This window comes from Macadamia integrifolia, chromosome 14 (assembly GCF_013358625.1).
Source record: "Macadamia integrifolia cultivar HAES 741 chromosome 14, SCU_Mint_v3, whole genome shotgun sequence".
In the NCBI taxonomy this organism is placed as follows: domain Eukaryota; kingdom Viridiplantae; phylum Streptophyta; class Magnoliopsida; order Proteales; family Proteaceae; genus Macadamia; species Macadamia integrifolia.
Window position 1 is genome coordinate 22,776,442 of NC_056570.1, and position 26,887 is coordinate 22,803,328.

General features: G+C 37.2%; 2 protein-coding genes and 1 long non-coding RNA gene across 5 annotated transcripts; 1 reads left to right on the forward strand and 2 right to left on the reverse strand.

Moving 5' to 3' along the window:
* Positions 1-8,711: 8,711 nt before the first annotated feature.
* Positions 8,712-10,518, forward strand: LOC122061920. The gene is made up of 2 exons (XR_006134752.1): positions 8,712-8,850; positions 8,951-10,518. It is a non-coding gene; the product is annotated as an uncharacterized LOC122061920 (long non-coding RNA).
* A 3,778-nt stretch (positions 10,519-14,296) lies between these two features.
* LOC122061919 (agmatine deiminase) lies at positions 14,297-21,856 on the reverse strand. 3 transcript variants are annotated; one of them, XM_042625485.1, is made up of 11 exons: positions 21,388-21,849; positions 19,089-19,202; positions 18,897-18,986; positions 18,695-18,779; positions 18,415-18,470; positions 18,242-18,320; positions 17,520-17,654; positions 17,141-17,373; positions 16,112-16,270; positions 14,559-14,672; positions 14,297-14,447 (listed from the first exon to the last, which is right to left on the reverse strand). In XM_042625485.1, exons 1-10 carry the CDS (start codon positions 21,472-21,474, stop codon positions 14,583-14,585), a joined length of 1,128 nt encoding a protein of 375 aa, XP_042481419.1. In that variant the 5' UTR covers positions 21,475-21,849; the 3' UTR covers positions 14,297-14,447; positions 14,559-14,582. The 3 variants fall into 3 exon arrangements, with proteins under 3 accessions (XP_042481419.1, XP_042481418.1, XP_042481420.1); XM_042625484.1 differs by having other exon boundaries at positions 14,297-14,672; XM_042625486.1 differs by lacking the exons at positions 14,297-14,447; positions 14,559-14,672; positions 16,112-16,270 and adding an exon at positions 16,453-16,994 and having other exon boundaries at positions 21,388-21,856.
* Positions 21,857-24,815: 2,959 nt separating this feature from the next.
* LOC122060733 (protein FAR1-RELATED SEQUENCE 5-like) lies at positions 24,816-26,426 on the reverse strand. Its single transcript, XM_042623838.1, has one exon. It carries the CDS (start codon positions 26,424-26,426, stop codon positions 24,816-24,818), a length of 1,611 nt encoding a protein of 536 aa, XP_042479772.1.
* Between the last annotated feature and the right edge of the window lie 461 nt (positions 26,427-26,887).

Genomic DNA, 26,887 nt, shown 5'->3' on the forward strand with positions numbered 1-26,887 from the left:
AAAACCAATTACAAAAGTGTTTAAAGTAAGAAAAACTAAGAAGAACTCGAACTAGAACTAGGAGAGCACAACTAAAAATTAGAGAAAAAGAAAGCAAGAGAGGAACAAACCTTTAGGGTTGGGTGGGCTCCCTTTTATAGGGAATAGGAGAGAGAGAGGAAGACGTCCAAGGGTGGATCCCCTTGGACGATTTTGATGAGGTGGAGGGGAAGAGAGAGGAGAGAAAATAGGAAGTAGGGTATTTTTCTTATTTCTTGCCTTTTTTTCCTATATTGTTTTCTTCTCTTTTGTGCACAATCCCTTGGCTGAATTTGTGTGATGAGGTGGAGGAGAGAGAAGAGAGAGTGAATTGTAGGAGAGGAGATCTCCCACGATTTTGATTTCCTTTTTTCTATTTTTTTCCTTTTTTTTTCTTTTTTTCTTTCTTATTTTTTCTCCCTTTTTTTCCTCCTTTTTCTCTCTCCTCTTGCATAAGAAACCCCTTTGGCCGACCTCTAATATCGATGGTGATGAGTAGGAGAGAAAAAATCTTTTAAAAAAACTCCAAAAAAATGGTAACCAAAGAGGTTTGAACATAAGACCTTCTACTGGGCAAGGGATTTTGCACACCACAACTCGTTAGCTACGCTAGGTAGTTGTTGTTACCAAAAATGATTTCTTCAATCACTTAAGTGTGTGGTCCATCGATCCTTGTTGGAATTTGGGATATTCCTTGTACCAATGGGACAACTGGAGACAGTCTAGTTTTGCATCTCGGTTCAGTTTTGATCCATTATTCTTTTTCTGACCCGAAAAGAATAATCACTTGTACGGGTGACCAAACAGATGTGTACTTTTAATTGAACATGTCCATCTTGCTCAGAATTCCATTCTCTTCGCAACCATAAAAAGAAACAGGACCTCTTTATGTGTAAAATTGGAGATATAGCGCCCGATAGTCCTTAAAGCCTTGAAAATATAAAACCTGCAAAAAGAGAGTAAAACCCAAGGTAGCTCCATTCAAAATATGTAAAATGCATGTTTTACTACCCTAGATTTCACACATAAATGTGCTCATCAGTGCACTATGTCTCCCTTTCTCTTTAATATTGTGCTTCATGTTTTCTCGGATTCCCTATCTGTGGCAGCCAAAGCTGAGGACTTTAAATATCATCAATTTTGCAAGAAGCTAGAGATCACCTCGCTCTGCTTTGCAGATGATTTGTTTATTTTTGGCAAAGCTGATACGGCTTCGGTGAACAAGTTGGAATCACTCTTCTCCCAGTTCTCAACACTCTCTTGTTTATCCATTAATAAAGGAAAATCTGGCTTTTATTTTGTGAACTGCTCGGCTACTGTCCAGAACCATATCTCTTAGATTTTAGGTATCGATCCTGGTTAGTTACCGATCTAATACTTGGGGGTTCCACTACACTCTCGATCCTTGCACTTCTATGATTATTTAGGGCTAGTTACAAAGGTTGAGGCCAAACTATCTTCTTAGGTGACGAAGTCTCTATCTTATGCCGGCCATTTAACTCTGCTTCATTCAGTGATCACGGGCATGATCGCATACTGGCTGAATGTCTTCAAGATTCCAAAAGGTACTCTAGATCACCTGAAAAAGTTAATGGCTAGATTTCTCTGGAGGGGTAACGTCGGTTCTGGTTCATATAAAGTAGCGTGGAACTCTATTTGTACCCCGAAGGAGGAAGGAGGTCTAGGCTTAATGCGGCTTTGTGATTGGAATTCTACTGCTTTCATGCGTCACGTGTTTAGTCTTGTAGCCGATGTGGACTCGTGCTGGGGTAGATTTGTGAATTCCCGGTGGCTATGTCGTCATTCCATTTGGTCTCTTCCTTTGCTCAGTAACTGTTCTCATACTTTCAAGGCAATATTAAAAACCAGATCCATTACTTCTTCGTGCACAACATGTCTCATTCACTCTAGTCATGATACTTTATTATGGGATGACCCTTGGCTGCCCAACGGCCCCCTTTGCTCCAATATTTCGCTTCATGTTGTAGCTTTGGGTCGCAACTCCTTTGCCCGGGTTTCGGATCTCCTATCTGAAGACGGTGGTTGGGTTGATGACTCAATGGATCCTGTTATTTCTAGCAGGTGGGATGAGATCGTGAAAACTTGCACTCATTCAAAACTTTCTAGAGACTATACGATTTGGAATAAGACTCCATCAGGTCTATTCTCCCTTCGATCAGTATGGGAGGCTATTCGTCCTCATGATGTGATCGTGACCTAGTATCATTTGTTATGGTTCCCCTATGCTCAACCCCGTTTTACCTTTATCACGTGGTTGGTAGTACGACAGAGACTTTTAACTAAGGACAAGTTGCTCTCTTGGGGTATTGCCACTGATGCTCGATGTGTTCTGTGTAAAGCCGCTGATGAGGATGTAAACGATTTGTTTTTTCAATGTCCTTTTTCCTCTGAGCTTTGGTTACGTCTCTTAGTCATGTGTGGTTTTCAGCGGCTGGTGCTTCCCTTTTGGACTGAGGATGTCCATTGGGTTTCTTAACAGTTTACAGGGAAATCGATGGTGTCCTATGTGTAGCAGTTCGTCTTCACCACAACTGTATATCGTTTATGGATGGAGCGCAATACTCGAATTTTTAAGAGGGAGGAAACCGATGTTGAAGGGTTACTGCACAATGTCCTTGCCGACACCATATCTCGCTTTTCTAATTTAAAGATCCGAGTCGCTGCGTCCCCCTCTTTGAAGGCCTTCTTTCATAGGTGGAAGATAAAATTGGAGTGTTTCACACCTTCATTGAGATCCTTTGTGTGCCCCCCCCCCCTCGTTCTTGGCTTGCACCGAACTGTGATGGATCGCTCTAAGACGGGCTAGGTGGTTATGGTGCTGTGGTTAGGGACGCCAGAGGATCCCCAGTTTTTGCTTTATCTGGAGCTATGAGACAAGATAATATTTTGAGTGTGGAACTCATCGCCATCCATCAAGGTCTCAAGAAAACTAGGGACTTGAGGTGCTCGCACCTACAAGTTCGTTCAGACTCTCTTGCCACCATTCAGATGATCATCGGGAATTTCAATCCCTTGTGGTATGCTCTTGGTCTCCTTGGTGACATCTTTGATATATGTGCTTCATTCCATCAGTGTGTGTTCCACCACCAATGTGCTTGAATTAAATTCATGCGCCGACTTTTTGGCTGGGCTTATTCGGTCGCCTCGGGAGATAGACCTTGATATTTCTAACCTTCTCCCTGATCTGATCGTGTTGTTACATGACGATGCGTGTGGGAAGGTTTACCAAAGATTGTAATTTCTTTTCATTCTTTATTTATCTATAATTATATTTCTCCTTGTTCCAAAAAAAAAAAAAAAAAAACATTGAGAATTCCGTATAAATCTATCAAAATAGACTGATTGGTTTAGAGCCATAAATAATTTATTCTCACCCATTAGTTGTTTTGGAGCCACTTGATACACAATTAATCTTAATTATATCTCATTTAAGATGAAATTAAATAGTTGTGTTTTATGGTCTTGGAGCCATTACTGTTCACTAGCTAATAAGGTCATACTCGTGCTTAAACTATTCACCTATTGATTTTATCATTCATTATATTTAGAGAGGTAGCTCTTCTTTTTTTTAATCTTATGGACATTGTTTCTCTCTTTTTCCCCCTCTCTCTAAATTGTGGATTAAAAATAGTTTAGTCTTGGGCTTAACCTAGCTATGTATATGTGATGCATGCTTGAAATTCTTATTGAATTTAAATACCTCACAGGTCTATCTAAAGCAGAGGGTTTTAGATCTGAGTCATCAAAAATATGAGAAAATAACAATTGCGACTGAAAATGATTAGCCTATAGGTAGTTTCAGAAAGAATGGTTTGGACGGAGAAGGTGATGATGCCAATGATCTTGTGGGTGATAGTATAGAGCCTTCTTTCAGTGAGAGGATGTCATGGAAATGTCAAATTCTATGTCACCCAATGTAGCCTAGTGCGTGTGGAACCAAATGATGGCTCTTCATCTAGGAAACATGGGAAGAAACCTCAAGTGGATGAAAATCTAGTAGATATATTGGGTGTGATAACATAAAAAATAGACAAACTAGCTGATGCATTGATTCAATGAGAGGACTCTACTTTTGCAACTGAGAGACTCTACAAAGAGGTGATGAAGATAGATGGCTTCAATTCTCACATCTTAGATGATATTTTCAGGGTCTTGAACAACAATAACAAGTTAGCTAGAGTCTTTATTGTTATGAATGATAACTAGAGACATAGGCTGATTGGAAAAGTGGTAGATGAGAGCTTCAAGTAGTGGCATATCATTATTCAAGGTGAGTTCCCAAATTCATCCATAAATATTTCTTTTTTCCTTTTATGTGTTCTTTTCATGTTGCTAATTGATCCAATTTTCTTATTCCCATGTGTTTCTCTATTATAGGTTAATTGGAGTTGGCATTTTAAACAACATTTTCATACTCTTAACAGAGAAAAAATTGTATTTTTTGTTAGAAGTATGAGCACCAATCTTGTTAACCAACAAGTTATAAGAATTAGAGTCATGCGAAGTTTCTTATTTGGTGATTGGTAGATGTTTTGAAATTTGTTTGTTTCTCTATTATTAGAGTTAGATGCTCATATTTTTATGGATTTCTCCCTTGAAACTATTGATCCCTTCCGCTTTTCTCATATTGAGTGAAGTTTTGAACTTACATGTCCTTACTGGTGTCTTTCAAATCAATATGTTGTTTGCTTGAGCACATGAGGGGATCAAGCTACTACTGATACATTGATGTAAAACCTTGTGTTGAACAACATCTCTAGTTTCAAATTGTTATTAATATTGCTTGTTAATGACGGGGACCATATTGGGGACAAATGCGGAATCACGAGGAAGAAACCTAAACAAACAAGCACAAGGCAAGGAATTTAATGTGGTTCCACAAGATTACCTACATCCACCTAAAAGAACTAGAGAATTTCCACTATACTTGAAAAGACTCTCTACACGACTCTCCACCTCACAAAGTGATCCCTTCTTGCATCTAAAGTTTTCACCATAGAGACAATATATAGGGAACCTAAAATCATAAACCCCACATAATTACAATTATACCCACATACTTGTAATTGACCCAATTACAAATACAATCCCAGTTATAACTATATGAAAACAATACAAAATACAAGACACCCAACCCCAACAGACCAATTATATTTGCCCCATAATTGATCTGGTAGCTAAATTTGTAAGACACTTGATCCCAGTTTAATATGATGAGACCTGAGTTCTCCTTCTCCATGCTAGATTTCTTAATAAATTACTTTCTTTTATATATTTATTTAATCTAGTGTTTGATATATGATGTGATCTCTCCACATCGTATTTTCCCTCTTGTAAACAAACCTGGAAAATATTTCAATACGGAAAAGCTTACATATAATTTTTTCCATGTGAGCGGAAACAAACGGAGCCTTTATGGATATAAATATAAATCAAATATATTTATCAAAAAGAAAAAATGTAAATTGGATATAAATTTTCAATTATTCATTTACATTTATTGTGATCCTAGTGGAGACGGGAGACTAGAGTCATATGTGTATAGAAGAGTGACATTGTGGTCGTATAATTTACATTAAATGACAAAGAAATGGAAAAAATGAAAATTTGAGACATCAAAAAGGTGAAAGGCCGAAACCAGTATCCCACTTGGGTTATAGAGAAGTGTCAATGTGAAATTACACAGATGTCTTCATGATTATCTTTTATTTAATTACTTGTAATATATCATGAATTGATAGGGGTATTTTAGTATTATAAAACTTTTTTGTAATTTAATCATTTTTATCATAAACAAATCTAAACACCTGTCAAAAAATTAAAGTATACATTTACACATCCAATTAGCTTTCAAATGGATTCAGATGGTTTATAGATATCAGTTTTTCAATTCCACTAAACGAATATGAACACAAATCAAATAAGGTCTATTTTTTTTTTTTAGGAAATTACACTCCCCTCCCCTGACCTTTGGCTTAATATCATGTTCCCCCCACGTACTTTCATATATAGCAATAACCTCCCCTATGGTTTGAAGATTCTAACGAACATACCCTTTCTATTAGATTTACCTATTAAGTGTTGATGTCATCACTTAAGTTGTTAATTATCTAACCAAATTACCCTTTCATATGAATGAAGGGTAAATCGACCTAAAACCAATAAAGAAGAGGGAGAGAGGATTTAGGGATTGGGTTTTCCTCCTTTGTCGCTCGCTGCTCTCAACAACCTTCATCGACATTCAGTAGTCATCACTGGTCACTCCTTGGTCACCGATCGTCATCGTATTGGTTCTGATATTCGTTGTCCCTCACCACTAATCCCTTGACGCTCGCCGCTCATCACTCTGTGAGATCTCTACTTTTCCCTCTGGCCTGGAATCAATTCTACTCGACCCACTCATTGACACGAGAAAGGAAATTGATCTGAACTCTGAAAGCTCAAATCCTCCTCAAATCCAAGCTCCAATAACATCCTCTCTAAGTATTACTTCTGCATTTCTCTCTTCTCTAGAAACAGAATGTCTCTGAAACGGAATGTCTCTGATTTTTTTTACTTTTGATTGTGATGAATGTAGTAGGGTTTTATGCTTGAATTTTGTTGATCCTTTTTCGAAATTGTGAGGATTGATGAGCTCTTTTGATTTAGAGTTTAACGCTTGAATTTTGTTAAGATTTTTTCGAATTTGTGAGGTGACATGTATTGTAGGTGAGTGATTAATTTGTTACTATTCCTTGTATGGTGAACCCCTACTGGAATTGAATTTTTTTGAGTTTTTATTATGTTTCCTTGTTAGGTGTCGGTGAACCCTGTGCGAGTAACCCTTCCTTGCATTATTGGTGAAATATGGCTTGAATGTGGTTCCAGTTGCAACCTATGTAATTGATGGGTTCAGATTTGCAACCTGACATGAGGGTGATTTGTTACTTAAGAGTATGAACTGATGTGGATATTTTTAGGTTGCTTGTGCATTGTTAATCTTGAATGGAGATAGGCTTACATAGTTTTAAATTATTTTACTTGTTCTTTTCTAGAGTGATGGGTACCTTCTCATCTTGGGTTGTGTTTATTATTATGAATGCTAGATTGTAAATTTGAAGTTAAATATCAAAACATATTGTGTTTTATGGATGGTGGGTAACTTCTCATCTTGGTTTAGGTTTGCATCTAACCTAATATGTACTGATCATGCAGCACTCTGCTATACTCTGAATCAAGGTATACAAATAAGTAACTGGAATGGAAATCAGGGCAACTATCTTCTATAACTTCTATAGAAAGACTTCAAAACCTATAATGGTTGTTCCGGACTTCTATTGCTATAGGGAAATGGTTTGTGACATCCACAATACAGTTATTAGACATATCCCTATTTGTCATACTATGACATTTAAAGTCAAGTGCATAATGCCGAATAACCAATCTATTGAAGTGGATACAAATGAGAAGGTGTATGATTTGTTTAGATTGCATTCTGGAGTTGATTCAATCAACTTGTATGTATATGATCTCCATTTTGATGAGCACCCATCTTCCACCTACACAGTGAATAGATTCAAGGGTAACTTGATCACTCGAGATAATCATTATAGTGAACCCGAACAAGAATTTTAGATGGTGCAAAATCAAAGTGGGTTTGGTGATGATGTTTAGTAAAGTCAGTCCGAACTTAGTAGTCATGCTCAGCAGAGTCAAACTGGTTATGGTAGTGTTATACAACAGAAGCAAAATTTCGTGTCTGCCAGGGCAAAGTATCAAGTTAGGTGAGGTGGTGCTACATTTAGGGGATCTAGCTGTAATTTCAGTTGTAGTAAGATGGATGGGACTGATACAGGGAAGGGGATAGTGGATACTAGATCTGAAGATGAGGATGATGTTCTTGAAGATGAAAATATGAATGTTTCTAAAAATCAAGAAGATAGTGATATGGATAGGCCTGTGGATGATCCTGAATATGATTCAGAAGAATTTTATGAACTATTTGTGCAGCATGATAACAGATATGATCCAAATGGGAAAATAGAGTTAGATGTTGGGATGATATTTGACGATGTGAACCACTTCCGATCTGTACTTAAGGATTATGTGATTCAAGGTGGGTTTCAGATCTTAAGAATTAAGAATGAAAAAATAAGAGTAAGAGCTATTTGTGCAGTAACTAGATGTACATGGAAAATATTTGCTTCACCTTTATCTGATGGAAGAAAAACTTTTATGATCAAGTCAATGTGTAAAGATCATTATTGTGGATGGGAGAATGTGAACAAGGACATTACATCCACTTGGATAACCTCACACATGTCTTCACAGTTGAAAGCATATCCTAACATGAAGAAAAATGCAATGGAAACTTATATTATGGACAAATTTCGCAGTAAAGTGCCTTACATTACATTGTACAAGGCTAAAAAAAAAAAGCAAGGGAACAAAGTGAAGGGAGTCATAGAAAGTCATATACCAAGCTATCTAGTTATGGTGATATGATAAGAGAAAGAGATCCCGTGACTGTTTTTAAACTCCAGTTTCATCTTAAGCAAGTTATGTCTGACCCTCCAGTTTTCAAAAGAATGTTTGTTTGTTTCAAGGCATGCATGAATGGGGATTGATGGTTGTCATCTCAAAGGCACATATGGAGGTGTGTTGTTGGCTAGCATCTTTGTTGATGGAAATAAATGATTGTTTCCTATTGCATATAGTGTGGTAGAGGCTGAATGCAGAGACAACTGGGAATGGTTCTTAAGCAACTTATATGAAATTTTCTATAGGATCATGGAAGACAACCCAATCACATTTATGTCTGACAAACAGAAGGTAATTGTTGAATATTTTCTTTATTTCTTAAGAGTAATTAGTTGCTTTATGGTTTCTATATAATTATTAGCAGCTATTATTGTACACTTGTTTTATGTAGGGACTTTGTGAGGCCATCAGTGATATATTCCCAAGCTGCCATCATAGATGGTGTTGTAGGAATTTGTATCAGAACTTCAAATCACTTCACCCAGGTGTGTTACTGAGAAGGTATTTCTGGATGGCAACAAAAGCCTCTAATCTATTTTTTTTTTTTTTTAGAAGGCAATAAATGAAATAAAGGGCATTGACCAGAAAGGTTATGAGTGGCTAAGTAAGCATCCTCCAAAGATGTGGGTTAGGCATGTTTTCGACGTTAGGTGCAAGAGTAATCATATCACTAATAATATGACCGAGTCATTTAACCAGTTGATTGCACCCTTTAGGGGTATGCCCATTCTGATTCTTGTTGATGAGATTAAAAAGCAACTCATGGAAAAAATGCATAAAAGATATCAACATGGTTGCAACTACAAAGGAAGAGTCACCTCATGCATAAAGAAGAAGTTGGATGCCATAGCCACTGAAGCTAGGGAGTGTATGGTACTTAGTTCAGGTGTTGATGAGTTTGAAATCACTGAAAAACAAGGAAGGTATGTGGTTGATTTGAAGAATCAATCTTGTGATTGCATGATTTGGGATGGTTCAGGAATACCATGTAAGCATGCCGCAGCTTGTATCAAATTCAAAAGAGAGAGTTTGGAGAAGTACTGTGATGAGTATTACAGTGTTGGAAAATATTTGGCAACATACAAAGGCATAATACATGCTTTACCTAGACTAGATTAGTTGACAGCAGATCATTCAATGGGTGTTGTCCAGCCCCCTCCTTTGAAGAGGTTAATGGGAAGACCACATAAAGCCGGAAGAAAGAACAAAATGAAGGACCATCAAGAGAGTACAGGAGGAGATCAAACACTGTCAGATGTGACAGATGTAAAATTGAGGGTCACAACAAAAGGCACAAGACCTCAAGTGAAGGTGAAGGGAAAGGGAGATAGTGCCTTTAGCTCAACAGTGAAACCGAAGGTATTTATACAATCACTCTTCACATTTGATTCTCTTCTTATACCAATGTATATAATACATGGATCTAATTTGTGTGCAAGGAAAGGGAAAGGGAAAGAAAATCAGTAGAAGTTAATCTTCATAGATAGTGACCAGGTCACAGGCCTCCACAACAACCATTGTAGATGACCACCAGTCAAGGGTTAGAGCACAATCGAAAGCAAAGGAGGAGAAAAGGATGGCAAGAGAGAAGCTGTGGAAGACAAGAGACTAGTGGGAGTTAGACATTTGGGAGTTAGACTTATGGGATTTAGAATAGGGATTTGGAATAGACTATGGAATTTAAACTTTCTAGTATTTTGGTAGACATTTATTTTGGGAGTTAAACTGTGGATGACTATTGGATGGTATTGGATATTTTGGATGGTGTTCTTTGTCACATTCATATGATGTTTATGAAATGATACATGCTTTATTAGGTCTATTTTTTTGTCCACCAAACAAATGGCATGCTGCCCAATTTTTTTTTTGACAATCAGATTGGTGGTTGGTGTTGAATATTTTAGAATGTGTTGTCTATCACATTCATATGATGTTTATAAAATGTTACATGCTTTATCAGGTCTATTCTTTTGTCCACCAAACAAATGGCATGCTACCCAATTTTTTTTTTATAATCAGTAGTTAGATATATCCAAGCCATATTAGGTCAAAACCGTATCATTGATGAAAGATAATTCCAAGTTATATCCAAGCCATATTAGGTCAAAACCTTATCATTAATGAAAGATAATTCCAAGTTACAATAGACACATTGTTGTCACACTTTTTTTACCCATACAAACACTTACAAGTACCCCAACAAGGAAAACACACATGAATGAACAAACAAGCTTCATTGAGCTACCTAACCTTTCTATTTCATCCAATTTAATCATTTCAATGTCTACATCCTGTCGCAACAAACTTAACACCTCTCGCAACCCCCGCATCTCCTCTTGCAACCCCCGCATCTCCACATGTAATCCTCGTACATTATCTTGCAACATATGCAAGTCATCTTGCAATTTCAAGTTATCAACTGGTAATAAAGTTGTTGGTTCATCGATGGGTTCACACTAAGCAAAGTAGTTACAGCCATTCAAATATGGGAAGCTATAAAACAGCCTATTTGGATTATCTTTTGTCTCTGATATCCTAATGATCGCTTTCCGATTGCATCTACATCGTACGCATCTGTACTTCAGAACTTCACCGCTACAGCTATTCACACTCGAAGTAGACATTTATTTGTTAAAGTTACACAAAAAAAAAAAAAATCAATGAAAAAAATTAGGAATTTGTCTATCATTATGATAACAATTTATAAGGAAAAATTATCAACCAATTGTCTAGAAAAATTTTGCAACATTAGTCCATGATTATCATACAAGCTTTCCTGTTGTCGATAATTCCCCCATTAGAAATGATTAGCCAAAAACAAAAAGGGAACCAAACACTAGCACAACAGAGATTAAACCAGTGGTGCCCCAAATCTCTTTCCTTCTACACCACTATTTACCAACAATCGATTTTAGTTCAGCATTTGAATTCCTTTATGCTCTCCATTAACACAATATCAAAGCATTTAGGGAAGCATTTAGGGTTAGCCGATTTCAAAACAACAAGAGATTTAGAGCGATTCATGTGATTACAAATCAAAGAGAAAGAAGGAAGAAATAATCCATACCGAGCGATTCAGTCACGACCTTGAGGAAGCTGGGCAAGACCTTTGGCGACAATGCGAAGGAGAAAAACTTGGGCGAGAGGAAGCTCGGCGACCTCTCTTCCAAACATTCGGAGGTTTTGAAAAAAATGTGAAAATAATGAAGAAAAGAGAGAGAAGGAATAGAATATACGTATACAGCACCAGAAGGGTAAACTCTGGTTTTTTACAGGCCAGTTTAACAACGTCAATCACTTTGGGGTCATTTGATAAAATCTTCAAACTACAGGGGAGGTTATTGCTATATATGAAAGTACGTGGGGGAAACATTATATTAAGTCAAAGGTCAGGGGAGGGGAGTGTAATTTCTTTTTTTTTTTTGTTTTAAAAATCATCTGCAATGAGGTGCAGTGAGTATCCAACAGCTGGGGTGTTTGATTGGACCTTCCCAGCCGTTGAATGCTCATCGCACCTCACCACTCACTATAAACAATTTGGACTCTACCCTCTAATGGTGGTCGATCGTGGAGTAGATTCCCTGTCCGATGCCCCACTCTAGTACGTTCTAGTCTCGAGCTTACTCTCTGAAGATGTAGGTTTGCCCACCACGATAGGTATATATCGGCTACATGACAACCATTGGCACACAAGTTGGACCTTCCAAACAAGACCCTAGAAATTTGAAGTTATTTGCTACCATAGTACCATGTAGCCCTTTCTACTACCAAATGTTAAGAGGCAGTAGCGACGTGTGACACCTCATCACTGAGGGGGACAACATGTGATGAGCTTAAAACTAGAGTATGGTTGAGGTGGAGCTCCACCCAGGTCTTCCCTCCATGAGAACCATGAATCTAACCTCCTTTGAAGACCTCAGCCAAACACAGATCCATAACCCAATGGGGGTCACCACGTGTCGCATTCTGCAGGTAGCAAAACAAGGAAAAACATGAATGAGAAAAACAGAGGATTTTGATCTGCCACTAGACTTTGTATTTCCATCTCATACATCATACTGACACTAACATCTTTGTAGATGCTCACGCCTCACAGACACTGCTATCTGCTCAACACTGATGTTGCTGACTTTATTGCCATTTCAATTGCCCTATCACAGATTGTAGAAATGTGTTGATAACATACTGCCATATCCCCCAAAACCCACTCACCTACTCAATGCCCCTAGGCTCCACCCACCACGAACCACATATCAACGGGTAGAAATCGTCTGCAATTCCGATCTCGTACAATTCCGTGCAATACCACCTTCAGGCGGTGACACGTGTATTGATACCAATACAATGGTCCAGATCTGATACAACTAATAAAACATTAAATCAGTGAAGAGGTATTTAAATCAGATCTGGACCATTATATTGGTATCAATACACGTGTCACCACTTGAAGATGGTATTGCACAGAATTGTACGAGATCGGAATTGCAGACGATTTTTTTCCCATATCAACGAGCCTCCTTACACCCTCTCTCACCATCAACACCTCACCTTACTTACCCGCCTCCCCACACAGCCACACCTCCTCACAAGCCAAAGATGGTTGCTGGCAGAGCCACTCCCCCCTAACCGCCCCACCCCCCCACACACACAGAACAGCTCTCTCTCACCCTCTGGCCTTCACATCACCCTCACATCCACTCAGCTAATCGATCACCTACTTTTCATAATTTTTCTATCCAAAGCTGCTTCATTGATCCATCCAAAATTAAGTAGGTAAATCAGATTCAGGAGCCACTCCTCATATGGCAAAAGGGACGAAGATATTAGTCCAAAAAATCTGATTTTCTACACAAGGAATGACAAATTGAGCAAATCTAAACTACTGAATTGGAAGAGGGCACGATTTATCGGCCATGTGGCAAATTTTAGAACCCTAATTATTATATTGCACTTCTCCTCTGTATCTTATATCCTAAATCATGGACTCACTTTTCTTGCAAAAATAACAAGCGAAATAACCTAATGGGCGTTTTAAGACATTATAGTCCTCAAACATCATTGTCAAAGTAACCAAAGGGAGTGGAGGGGACGGGTTCAGAACCATGTTTGATCATTCTAAAGGTTTCTACCAGGCATATGATAATTCATGGACAAACCATAGTCCATTACCTGGGTTTCAACTTCCAACAATAGGCCCAGCAAAGCTGTTACCCCAACCTTTCAATATCACAAGGCAATTCACAAGTGAGGTCATGCTTTTGAACTGTTAAGACAGCAATTCATGGTAAGCCTCTAAGACACAAAAAGAAATTGATTCCAATCCCACAGGATTAACAGTTAAGCTCTTGCCTCACCCAAATTTGAAACACAGTGAAGCCTCGTACTCGGGAAATACAAATGACAACTGTGAGGTGATCAAGTTGCTCCATTTCATATTTTCACAAAACTCAGTTTTTGAATGTTAATACTTTTTTTCTTTTCTTTTTTTTTTTTGGGGGGGGTGGGGGTGGTTTTGGTTTGGGGGGAAGGGGGATACTAGACTCAAGAATTCAACTCCTATACTTGCACCAAAGTAAAGCAGCCCGCATTAGCTCAGCAGACTTTAAGCTTGATCATTTTGTTGTGCTACTCATAGTACAACATCCTTCTAATTTAGAATGACACAATATGACGACACTATCAAAGGGAGTGAGGAATCAAAATCTGACCACCGGCATATGTTATTGGAACATGAATCTAAAACAACCATAAACTGGTATTAGATGGAGAAGAAAATTTATTTCCTTTTCATCTCCTATTGAAAGGGGTACATTGTTTTAGCTGGACCAAGAAAGATAATTACTAAATGGACGGTGCTTGGCAGAATATGATCCTAGCTTTTGCCTCACCTGTTTAACAGGAGCAGAATAAATAATTTAGTCATCTGTTCATTTGTTTCCCTAGTCCAATACACGTGAATCATTATGTGTATTATCTGACTATCCTACAAAATGAAATACCATTATCCATGTTTCATAATGTTACTAGCTAGTAAAGGCTGGTTGCTGCTGTGTTATGCAATGTATATTTCCACCTCCCAAAACAATCTCCCTTGAACCTTCAATCATTACAACCTGAAAACAACAACAAATTAAAAAACCATGGAAGGAAGGGGAGAAAAGGTAAGAGAACACTGTTAAACCAAGAACTTCCTAGCTAAGGGGAATGCCAATATTTTGATAATTCAGGTAGGACCAGAATAAAGACAGGAGAGGGGAATATTATTGACTGAAGCTGTTCTAAGCCACAAAAGTTTAATATTATGTACATGCATAGTACAAGAAGTGTTAGCAACTGACTAGACATATTTCTAATCATGAATTATGTGCCATGTAGCACAAGTGTGGTACAAAGCGTTCACGTATGGATATGGGTCTGGAAGTCACAGGTTTATATATTTTATTTTTATTTCTTTTCTGGTGTGGAGTCTGTTAGCAAAACACATTCAAAACGATTCGTTTTTACCATTTAAAACATGTTTTGCCATATGCCTCCCAAAGATATGGGAAAAAAGGGCAAACGGCAAACATTCCCATTCTAAACACATTTAAAAACACGTTACCATTTTTTTTGGAGTTTTTAAACACTTGACTTGTTGAACATAATGTCGACTTAATTGACCATATCTCTCTCCTGAACTCCGATTGACCTGCTTCTTTCGCCAACTTGAAGCCAACTGAATGGACTATATTTTTCATGATATCACCTTCAACTCAAATTCAATGCATGGACCCCAAAATTGAGCAACAAACTGATGCATTTGCTGAAAAGTATTTCTAAAGTGATGACTCCCAATTCCAATTGAACATACATCACTCCGAGAGTGTATTGATTATGTTGACAACAACGAACAACATCATAGCCAATTCACATTGCTCAATAAGACTTTAAACATGTGTGGTGTATGAATTTAAAATTGGTGTTGGATGATATTCAACAATATGTTTTAGAACTTATAATGAGACATAAGATGTATATGCATTAATATAGGATATTGTAGTTGTTTTTAATATTACATGCAGGTATTCATGTAATAATTCCTTAATTTATACAAGTATACTACTGTTTTTTTTGTCCCTTTGTTTGAAATTTACATGTTTAAAACCCGCACCATCCTCTCTCTCTCTCTCTCTCTCTCTCTCTCTTCTTTTTTTTCTATTTTTCTTTTTCTTTTTCTTTTTTTTTTTTTTTTTTTTATACAGAATTGTTCAAAAATTTTCACTATTTAAAACCCATACCATCCGTTTCTGTTTTTTCTAACTATGGTGTGGACAGTATGGTATCCAAGTTGGAGGTTTATATTTTATTTTATCTTTTCGCTCCCTATTTTCTGGTGAGTAAGCTTGTCTTCAATACATGATTCCATGGTTGTGCAGAATATCAGCAAATTACAGTATGGGCTTAAGCTCGTAGTTCATGTCATTTTTAAAATATCAGGCAGCTCTACATGTGTTGTGCATATAAGATTTGTATGGTAAAGTAGAAACCAGATGGATGAGGTGGTTATGCTTACTTCATGATTTGGAAAGGCTTTGGAGAGAACACGAAATGCTTCCTTATCCCACTTTTCATCACCAAATGCTGGTGCAATGATTCCTCCATTGGCAATGTAGAAATTTACATAAGCAGCAGCCAGTCTAGTACCTGGAGGTCTGGGTTTGGCTTCACCATCCTGCCAGCAAAACATTAAAGCCCAGATGATAGAGCAATGTATAAATTGTATCTCTAGATAAAGACATATCTGAATTCTCAAAATACGTGATCTATTCAATTAACCTTGACAGAAATAAAATTAACTATATGTCAGATTTCCTGTTATACTTATGCTCAAGTATCAATCTTCAAAACAACATCCAACAGTAAAACTGAGACTAGAACTTTCCATAAATGTTAGTAATTTAGATTCAACATAAATTATTCAACTACTAATCTGAAAGTTTGATTCCACAAGTCAAGAGATAATTGATACAAATTTGTCAAGAGATGCTACTGCCAAACCACTGGTACCTCCGCCCACATTTTCTCTGTGTACAATGTAAATTGGACATGTCTTGAGGGATGCCTTAAACATCCAGACACCAGCAAAATAAGCATGCATAGAAGATCCAGCAGATACCACTTCCAAAGTCCCCAGGTGACCCAGAGCAGCAACATATGTCAGTGGTTGGAACCCACCATTAGATGGCTCCCAAATAAATTTCTTAGGCCGAAATCAACATATCATCAGATTATCCTACTCATGGGGTCTCAGACCTTTGCTCTGAATGCCTTGATTTTCATTCTTACAAGGAAGGCTCATTCAATCCAATCTGCAAGTGGTATGCCCAGTCCCATTTGCATGCAAGCCAATCAGTACAGTACAAATAGTGAGAACAGATTCTTCTCACACTCCCATCCTGCCTCGGATGTTCATCATATTGAAAGACCACATTGCAATGTAAAGAGCATAGAGAGGATATAGAACAAAGTTGTAAGATATAAAGATATGTATTCAAAATGAATGAGCAAAATGATGTTGAAAGCAGAGGCTACACATACTGACCTGAACAACTCCAGCAGCTTCTTCTTCTGTCATGAAAAGAGGTCCAGGAACGTGGAGTTTTATTATTTCAAGTGCTCTTCCATTGGAATCTGTGGCTTTGGAAAGAACAGACAATGCCTCAACAGATCGCTCATACTGGGGGTCTGATTCATCATCAGTCCAGGCTAAGAGGACCACACCAGGCTTCACAAAGCAGCACATATTGTCAATGTGACCATTAGTATCGTCATCACCTATAAAATGCCAGGTTGAAACATTGGAGCATTAGAAGGAATCACACACATAATAACTCCTCAAAAATTATATATCTAGTCAAGAATGTATCCACAGAAAAAGTCCCAAAAAACCTATATTTTTTTTTCAGATTAGAAACAAGTACCAAATAGCCCTCGAGGCAACCATATAACCTTCCTGACTCCAAGATACATCTTAAGCTCATTCTCTATTTGTTCTTTGGTTAAAGTGGGATTCCGATTTTTATTCAACAGACACTCTTCAGTGGTAAGGCAAGTCCCTGAAGAATGAAAAGAAATGATCAATAGATTTAAAAATGACGATAATATATGCAGAAGCATTGGGTCACTAATTGGAAAGAAAACTTCTTATAAAGGTAGACCAAATGCCATATTTATGCGGGGACAAGGGAGTAAAGGATGAGTTTTTTCTTGATAAGTCACAAATAGAAAGAATAGATCAAATCATATAGCAACTCGACCAGCAAAGAATAATACCCTGTAAAAATCTATGTACTTGATATCCATCCTATATTTACTTATTTATCATAACCAAATAAAGTAAAGTATAATGTATCATAAGGGAAAATTCATATACCACTTTGTTACTAAATACTATTTGTCATCCTCATGAAATGAATAATCTTTGCTTTACAAAGTTATCTGCCAGCAATTCAGACAATTTATGGCACGGATATGCTATTACACATTCTCCGGCAATCAGAAACATTTAGAAGAGTAAGGAGGTTAATCATGAGATTGTTAACAAAAGTTCTTCTAGGATTACAAATGCCTAGCTCTGAGAATAAACAATGAAATGCCCATGAATGTTATAATGAAACTTATCACAAAAAATATTAACTGTTACCTTCTCCATCTACATGGATGCTTCCACCTTCAAGAACCATAGAATGAGGAAACCGAGGAAGCTTTTCAATTTCCAAAATCTAACATCAAAAGAAAAGAAAATAGAAGGTGTCACAATCTAATATCTAGGAAATGCTGGGAAAGAATAGTCAAAGAGGCAACAACGCAATCAACCTTCCTAGCAACAAGTTGATCATGACTCCAGTCAGCGTAACATCCATCTTCAGGACCTAGGAATCCACAGAGAGAAAGGAATGAACATATAACTTCCCTCACTCAAAGCCATACTGCTCACACTTGATAATTTTCACAGCCTTTTAAAACCAAACATCAATTAAAATATCAGTTCAACCCAAAGCCATACATAGACACAAGGTAAGTAGCAACATATGAACAGTTCAACCCAAATACTTTCCCATGGATTACAAAAGAATTACATGGTGCAAAGCCTTACCACCCCAGCAATTAAAGTTCCAATCAATTCCAGCAACCTTCCGGACTGCGTCTCCCGAACTTGTTACATTGTCACATACAACAATCTATTGGCCAAAAGTAATCATTTTAGAGATGAAAATACATAGCAAACAAGAAATACTCTAAATGAACCAAAAGAACCACAGGAACAACCAAGATTTCAAGAAAAGTTAAGAACTCACAGTTGGTCCAGTATCACGAAACCAGGAATCATTTATACTCATCTCGACGACCCTGATATCTTTGGGTAGTTGATTACGTGCATTTTCCCACTAAAGCATGAAAATTTTCAGAAGACGTGAAGCCAAAGACAATGAATAAGAGTTTTTAAAGGGTATCTCTCAAAGAAAATTTATCCAGCAACAATTACCGACCTGTGCAGCACTTGCACACACAGTCACAGGCTCAAACCTGGAGATGGCAGATGCAACCTTCACAAAAACATGTTGGGCATGTATTGCGTTATCCCGCCAGTTATCAGGACGTTCCTGTAATTTAAGATGAAGCTTGATTGTAATACTGAACTACAAGCATTTGAAGAGCAGACATGGTTTTGTTCTTGGAAAAGCAAACAAGAGAAAGATATCATCTTCCAACAGAAACTGTGATTCCACAGAGTGAGATAGGTTCAAAAAGGAAACCCATGTATTTTAATAGAAGCTGCATACAATGGTCTAATAAAAAATTTATTGATTTGGAGTCATGAGAAACTTAGATAAAGAACAACATGGAAGATAACAAGCTGACTCTTCAACCCTTGTTCAAATCCAAGTGTCTTGGTCTTCACTACTATTTTTGTTTTGAGAAAAAACATAACGAATATAGTCTCAATATGAAATAAGGGGCAGGAATGCTCACAGGTCATGTAACCTGCACCAGTACAAGGGCCAGTGAGAGGGCGCACATTGGCATCAACAGGGGCGTTTTTTTTGGGTTTCACAAGGGATGGGGGCGTCATTTCACTGCCCTATGGGGCCACACGACCAGGGAGCGTTCATTTCCCCATGACATAATTACCAGTCAGTCCACAGCTCACAAATCAATGAACGAAAAATACTGAACTTTCTTCCTTAAAATGTTAAAAGGTGGCCACAGCTCACAAATCAATGATTGAAAAATACTGATCTTTCTTCCTTAAAATGTTAAAAGGTGGCTTGGCAAGTTCATTGAAAACTTGTTGTAAATTTATGAAAAGAATAAACATAACTTTTAAGGCTTTAAATACATTTAACATTCAAGTAACCATTTATATCGGTGGCAACAGCTATGAAACGTCTTTTAAATATAACAGAAATCATCGCTCAGTATATGCATCATAACCAAACATAACAAAATTGACAAAAAAAAAAAAAAAAAAAGAACTCAGAAAATGAAGCCATAAAAAAAAAATTTGTCACTAAAATGAAACATCACAAACATGAAAAGTACTCAAGGTGTAGGAAAAATGTCTTTCTGTATGTTCATCTTTAGTTTACAATCTCAACCTTTACCACCCACATTTGACATAGGCTTCGTCGGTTGCAAGGGAAGGGAAGTGAAAATTTCAAACTTGAAAAATAAACTTTTATAATCATTACCCCATGTTGGTTGAGGATTCAAAACTTGGAACAACCTTTCCTGCGAAGCAGGTGATAAGGCTACGTACATTTGCCTCTCCTAGACCCTACAGTAACGGGAGCCTCGTGCACTAGGACAACTCATTTTTTTTTTTACCCCATGTGACTAGATCACTAACCCCAAATCATTCCATATTTAACTTTACTTTGCATCCATATATCCCTTTGGTTTCAAATGTAAATAAATATTACATGTAAATTGTATCATTATTAGATATGGTAATAAAATTAAAGTAATCACATAGGGTAATGGTTACAAAAGTTTCTGTTTTAGGTTTCAAAATTTTCACTTCCCTTCCCTTTAATTTCCCTTTCAATCAAATGTTGCCATAGTTTTATTAAAAAAAAAAAACTGTAAAATCCTTACTTCAAGTATCATAACATGGACTTTGGTACAGCCTCCAAGGAGGGATCTCAGGCTAAACTTTGGCATGACTTGCACGTAGCGGTTGGGCCATATTAATATCGTTTTAGTTCTATTTCAATTTCAGCAATTCCATGCTGGTTCCCTCAATAATCCCAGTAACCAGTAGGATTCCCTTCAGGAGGCATATTTTTTAATGGGATTTGATCAAATTACAGCCAACATTCTATTCCTCCTTTTCTCACATGGATCAAAATTCTTGGAGTCACAATTTACCTCACCCCAAGCCCTAATAGAACTCCTCCAACTTCATTAGATCTCAATTCGTCCGTAGAAGATCAAACATTTTCAGTGACACCAGCTCTCCCACAAATTTCTTTTGACTTGTTTCCTATGATAGAATGCCTGGTACCATAGGTCATGTCATAAGTGGAATAACATGAATCCTATATACAGAGATATCTATATCAAAGCCATAGAATGAAAAACAGAGTTCCACATAATTACCAAAGTAAAGGACAATCCATGAAACATGCAACAAAAACCCAAAAATCAAAAATCAGAATCAAAGCTTAACAAACAAACCACGAAACTTATGAAAAGAAAAATATAATAAATCAAAAAAAAACACAGCATACAGAAAGAGAAAAGAGCAAATGAAATGAACTAAGGAGGATGATGGCACAGACTCACCGGCCATCCGATCCAACAGCGTGAATGGGGTTCCCACTCTGAAGGCATGCGATAGCCCAATAACGCTGGCTTGCTCTCCAAATCCATCCCCGCCTCACCCTGATACTACTACTACTACTACTACTGCTGCTGCTGCTACTATTGCTATACTCTGCAACAAATCTTTGATGAAAATGTTGGGAAAATCAATAAAAACCGGGAAAACCCACACAGTCTCATAAAAAAGATTTAAAATTCTTTGCCCTTTTTGAAAAGCATGTCCACTACTCCACTATCCATGCCATTATATGCGTATCGAAACGTATCAATGGAAAAACCTTTTTTTACCGATGTTTTTATTGATACGGAAAATCCGCGGATTTTATATAAAAAAACGCTTGACGTCGAGTAGGGGCTCTTCAGTCTTCTCTCTCACCACAGATGCCGGCGCTTCTTCAACAGCAGCAAAAGCACGGGAAGACAAATAGGAATCGCGAATGAAGATCGTGTGCTGCAGATCGTGTAGCACAGATCGTGTGCTACAGATCGTGTAGCACAGATCGTGTGCTACAGATCCTGTGCCCAAATCCGTCGGGGATTGGGCTCGTTGTAGCACACTTTTGTGCTACAGATCGTGTAGCACATACTAAATGGTTGACACGTGGTTATATTAAAATGAACGCTGACAATACCGAGGGAGGAGGGACACGTTTTGTATGTGTGTTGCAGCATGCATTTTAAAGGAAATCAAAAGAAAAATACAAAGGGAGGGATAGCAGGAACCAAACGGATTCTTCTCCGTGCGACTCTTCTCCGCTGGCTATCCTTCTCCTTGCGTTTCTTCTCCACCGACGATCCTTCTCCTTGCGATTCTTCTCCGCCGGTGATATCTCAGGTAGGCACTTCCCCTTTTTCACTCTTGCGATTCTTCTATTTTCTTCCTGCTCCACGGCTGATATTTTAGGTGGGAGGGACTTTGGTCCTCTTTTCTTTCGGTCCAGATAATGGAAGCCTCTGCCCAGGAGTTTTAATAGACAAGAATCAAGAACTCTGGATTATTAACCAATTATCAAGACAATGACCGGAGAAGGGAATGCAGATGCTCAGCTCTTTCCGCTCCTCTCTCATCTCCTTCAAGAGGTACCCACGAACCCTTTAGTCTTTGTAAAAAAATTTCCCCCTCTGCCCGGATCACCTTTTTGTGTGTATGAGTTTATATCTGATTCTCAATTCCTTCTATATTTTTCTTCCGCGAATTTCGAGTTCCATCATTCTGAGACTGGACTGGAAACATCTGTCTTGTATTGTACATGAATTCTAGGATCTGGGTGTTCTAAATGAGAAGTATTAAAGGTCGTTTGAGAGGCCAGCGAATTGTTCTAATACAATTGTGAGGTTTTATTCTGCATTTGTCTGAATTTCTGGTTTCAGGAAGTCATTTACTTCATTTAATTAGGCATATTTGATTCAAATCGGTTAGAATTATATTTACATGCTTTTTCATTGTGGGTTGTGGCTGCTGCATTCATCTTTTCCTTTTTCTTTTGGGTGCCATTGGATGGATTATTTGGTCCCAGTTGGAGGCTGAAGATATTTAAACCTAGCCATGGACTAAACTACTAATGTAATTATCATGAATAACGCAAATTGTTTCCTGTGTGCAATTCAATTAGGTCAACCACTGGACTGTTCAGTGACAATGCCTCATGTGAACTACCTTAAGAGCATGGTTAGGATGTTTAGCAGGGAATAAATTGATCCATTCATGCTAGGTAATGGATTGTTTTGATATTTGTTGTCTCTGGTTGGGTAATGTAAACTACTTGCTTTCAGTCTTATATGGATAGTTTTACCATTTTTTTCAAAAGGTGTTCATCTAGTTTGGTTCTTGTCTATTAAAACACTAAGTACACAGCTTTTTTATGGATTTTGGAAGACAAGAATGAGTTCAAACACAGCTTTTTTATGGATTTTGGAAAACAAGAATGAGCTCAATTGCATTATTAACCAATTATCAAGATATTTTAAAGTTGTAAAACAGATCATTTCTGTTAATGGTTATGCTTTAACTGTGGATATAATCTTTATCTTTTCAAGGGATGAGAAGTTCTAAAACTAGGCTTCGTAGCCCTTCATATTAAAGTTTTCTGTGGTCTTAATATGTATGTTCCATTTTCTTAAGTTGTTTCTGCCATTGTTTTATCTTTAATTTCTATTCACTTTCTATATTATTGAACAATTCAAGTAAGAGAGGCACTTGCTTTTTCAAGCAGCTACGCAAGTGTATGAGTGGGTTAGGTTAAATAACATCTGACTGTGACATTTCCTTTGGTGAGGAACTGTAGCAGTCCGCTAATTGTCATGGGAACTACAGCAGTCCACTAAATGGAGAACAAGAGGGAATGATTTAAGTGGTTAAGCACTTTGTCAAGGATATGCATATGGTCACAGCGTTTCTATTCAGCATGAAGTTTATTTGTGATTCTTAATTAGTTTGGATTAATAGGTGTTTTTTTGGTTAATCTAACTGAAATGATGTTGGTAAAGAGTCCTTAGCTCAAAATGGAAGAGCAATTGGGTTTGTTTCCAGGAGATGATGGTTCGAATCCGTCAGGACTCTATTATTTGTGATCTTACAACAAAGGCTTTAATATTTGATTGGTATGACTCGTGAAGGTCCGTATTTCCCATATCCAGCCAATAACATGAGGAAGCTTAAAGAACATTAAAAGCTACCCAACTTAAATAATCTGAGCTTTTTCAAGAGAAATACACACGTGTCATTGGAGGACACAAATAATGGAATTGAAACAAGGACAATATGCCTCACAAAACTTAACCAGATCTCATATGCACTATTATCATTAAAAAAAATAATAGAATCCTGAAGGATTCGAACCATCATCTCCTGGGAACAAACCTAGGTGCTCTTCCATTTTGAGCTAAGGACTCTTTACCTAAATAAAACGTGTTACTTAAATCCATATATAAAAAGGAAAGAATTACAGAATAATGACATGCAATGAATAATAAAAATATTATATACAGAGCAAATAACTTAAAAGATGTCCAATAGCTATCAATAATCCTTAAAAAATATTCAGCTTGATACAAAAAAAGGAAAATAACTTAAAAGATGTTCAATAGCTATCAATAGTCCTTAAGAAACATTCAGCTTGATGCAAAAAAGAGGCAAATAAGCCGAATCATATTCTTTTTTCAACTTGGGAAGAGAACACTGAGGACTGGGAATAATCAACAGATCCCTGCACAAATCCGATAGTTTAATTAATAAAATTGGGCATAAATACATAACTAAATGAAATAAAAAAAAAAATCAAGATTTCTTGCTCTTAATATTTGAGCATATGAAATGAGATTGTTATCCATCTATTCTGATCCACCAGAAGGATTCCATTGAATTGAATGAGATGGTGCACTTGGTTGAATTAAATGTGAAGATCTGGAGTATTTGTTTTTCCTGTTTTCTTTGTTTTTCCTTGCTTCTCTACCCAACTCTTATAGCACTTTCCACCTTTACGAGGTGATTTTTTCTTAAACCCTATGTTGACATCAGTATACTCACTTGATGGATTTCTAGATGGGGCAGCGACTCCAAGATTTTGAAGCTGTGCACACAAATCATTAGCAACTCTGTCAACCAATGCATAATCATCAGATGAATTTGATGCTTCTGATACTATCCTCACTAATTTAGGACAAAAAAGCCTGTAACGTTGTGTACAATCCAAGTTAACATCTTCTTCAACTCCGGTTCCTTCAACACTTTCCACTATCATGTTCCTTGCTCCCTGTGCCCATCTCTTTAACAGATAATTTGCAGGAATGAATTTAATATCAAGCACATCAAATATTTTCAAAGCATGACAACACAGAATGCCATATGTCTCAAACTTTCTACAACTACAAGTAATAGTGGGTCCAACTGGATTACACTTGACATTAAAATCTCCTTCTCTGTTAACAATAGAAACTATGTAGTCATGAATGACAACACTCTCAATTCGAAATTTGATGAAACAAGCAGTAATCCATATATACTCATCCTGAAATTCTTTAAATATTACAGGAGTGTAAACTTGTAATGCTTGGAGCATAATGGGTGACATGGGAAAGATATTTCTTGAAGTTTTATTTCTTGCATCAAATTCCTCTTTCAACTCATTGTAACGCTTATTATTCACCACCCTCTCAAAGTGTTTAAAAAACTGCACAAGATTCAAACTGGATTTTAAATAATCCTTCAGGTCTCCATTCAAACTCTCACTGAGTTGTGTACTGCGAATACCTAGGGTGAAAATATTCTTCATATAACACTTAGCCCATTTCTCTTTAAGCTCATAAATACGATTTAACCATGAAGAATCTTTAACTTGATAATCACTAAGTAATTTATCCCATGCATTTTCAAACTCTAGTACTCCCTCATAGTGATACATACAAGTTTTAAATTCCTTTAGAAAAAATGACCCATCCTTCATCAAATTTCCTGAAAGCTTGATGCCATTCTGCATTATGTGCCAGGTACACAGACCATGCCATGTATCTGGAAATACTTCAGATATCGCATTTCCAATTGCGGCATCTTGATCAGTAAAAATGGTTAATGGTTTCTTTTGCCCATAGACTTTCATGAAAGCCTCAAACAACCATCTGAAAGATTCTGAAGTTTCATCATATAACAAAGCAGCCCCAAAAATACATATACATCTATGGTGATTAAATCCAGCAAATACACCGAATGGCCTATATTCTTTGTTGGTGCAAAATGTTGTATCGAAGCTAACAACATCACCAAAATGGACATAGTCTATTAACATTTTTGGATCTGCCCAAAATATATTTGTTATCTGCTCCTCCTTATCCAATTGCAACACATATGTAAAAGAAGGATTTTTCCTAGTTTGTTTTTCAAAGTACATCAACAAACAACCGGCTTCACCATAAGATAAGTCACGTTCACGTTTTGTTCGAAGATAATTCTTCTTATCTTGTCTGATATACCCAATGTTGTCTCTTCCACCTGACTGTTTGCTCATTAAGTCAAATATGGACTTAGGATTTATTCCAGAATCATCAGCCAAATCAATCTCTAACGCACATGTATCAGAAATTTTTCATTGCGACCGCATCATATGCAAGGTGGCCGGTAAATGAAGAGGATGATTATGCTCTTAAACAAATTTTGTACATTTATATTCTCCATTATCAACACGCACAATTCCCATCAATGCACTACAATTAGTTCTTGTCTCTGCTCTTGGTATACTCATATCAATATCTCATTTGTCTTTTCCCCTAAAACCTTATTTGCTACATACGAATTTTCTCGAGGTTAGGATTGACTTATCAGTTCTTTTCCAATGTACATATCCTCTCCTCACACTAAAACCAAACATTCCCTCATAGGAATTGTAGAATTTATAAACCTCGATCTTTGAATTAAACTTCATGCCGACTCGAGGCACACTCTCAACATCTAAACCAATGTCTTGATCTC